The sequence below is a fragment of the Ceratina calcarata genome, unplaced genomic scaffold, assembly GCF_001652005.2.
Source record: "Ceratina calcarata isolate Rehan_Ccalc_2016 unplaced genomic scaffold, ASM165200v1 scaffold5080, whole genome shotgun sequence".
Lineage (NCBI taxonomy): Eukaryota > Metazoa > Arthropoda > Insecta > Hymenoptera > Apidae > Ceratina > Ceratina calcarata.
In genome coordinates, this window is record NW_017175313.1 from 1 (window position 1) to 1,061 (window position 1,061).

At 37.2% G+C, this 1,061-nt stretch overlaps 1 protein-coding gene across 1 annotated transcript; it reads right to left on the bottom strand.

The window, feature by feature from the left end:
• Positions 1-30: 30 nt before the first annotated feature.
• Positions 31-1,033, bottom strand: LOC108628175 (von Willebrand factor A domain-containing protein 8-like). The gene is made up of 3 exons (XM_018029925.2): positions 643-1,033; positions 342-580; positions 31-255 (listed from the first exon to the last, which is right to left on the bottom strand). The coding sequence occupies exons 1-3, from the start codon at positions 838-840 to the stop codon at positions 144-146; spliced, it is 549 nt and encodes a 182-aa protein (XP_017885414.1). The 5' UTR covers positions 841-1,033; the 3' UTR covers positions 31-143.
• Positions 1,034-1,061: the final 28 nt, after the last annotated feature.

A 1,061-nucleotide genomic window follows, 5' to 3' on the forward strand; every position in this document is an offset into this window, starting at 1 on the left:
TGTATATATAAACTTTGATTAATTATATAAAATCTTTATGATAAATCTATATAAAAAAGTTTCCATGTTCCTTGATTAAGTTCTTTACAAATATTTTTATAATAATACAAAGTTAATTTACATTTACGATATGTACACTGACTTCATCTTGTAGTACTTAACAAAGAAGCAGAAAATATTTGTTGTAGTATTCTCGGTATGTCCTTAAGATCCATACAGACGAATGCACGTCCTGCCGTTATTCTTTTGGTCAAGCTTAAAATTAAATGTACATAAATATCGTGTTCTGCACATTCGCAGAACCATTGAATTTGAAAAACGTTTAAAAATTTTGAACTTACTTGGTAGCTTGATCGCCTAGTGACCCAATGAATATAGCAAACGCATTAACGTCTGGATTCGCAGTAAGAATTTTCGCAAATTGTTCCGGCCGAATACCGTAACGATCAAAATTGGCATCCGAGAGTACGACGACGATACGCTCGTCGGCATCTTCTTTCGCTAAGTTTACGATCGCATGTTGAGTCGCCTGCAAGGTATTATCACCGGACTCGCAAAATTGCGAATGCGCGTGCATCGTCTGAAACGAATTTGTTCTTAATGCCACGACTTAACTTTAATCGAAGCATTTCCTTCTGTTACCTTTATTATTTCCAATCTACGTTTATTATCTGCCGGCGGTTGAGTGTGCTTTACGAAAACTATGTTATAGTCGTCGCCGGAATGACCAACGATATCGTACTGAAATTTTCCTTCGTATCCACTAAACGCTTCCATTACCATAACGCAGGCTTCCATTTCTCGATCAAGGCGACCATCGTGACCATTAAATCTATACATGCTACCGGAAACATCCACCACTAATTTTAAACGTTTCGGTTTTGAGGGTGGTGTACCGAACTCGGGTTCTTTTTCCGTCCTTCTTCGATAAATCGTTCTTTCGCCTGTTAATCCTTCAATTAATTTCGTATCATCCAACTCCCCAGAAGTTTGGTGCCTGCACCACTGACGTTCTTTACTCTTGGACTGTAAACTGTCTGTAAAAAATAATTTTTAATTTT

Excerpts from the sequence above, each read along its gene's own strand:
- LOC108628175 (XM_018029925.2), bottom strand. The coding sequence starts at position 840 with ATGTATAGATTTAATGGTCACGATGGTCGCCTTGATCGAGAAATGGAA. Across the intron at positions 581-642 it reads GTAGATTGGAAATAATAAAG|ACGATGCACGCGCATTCGCA; the intron begins GTAACAGAAGGA and ends AATTCGTTTCAG. Across the intron at positions 256-341 it reads CTAGGCGATCAAGCTACCAA|CTTGACCAAAAGAATAACGG; the intron begins GTAAGTTCAAAA and ends TTTAATTTTAAG.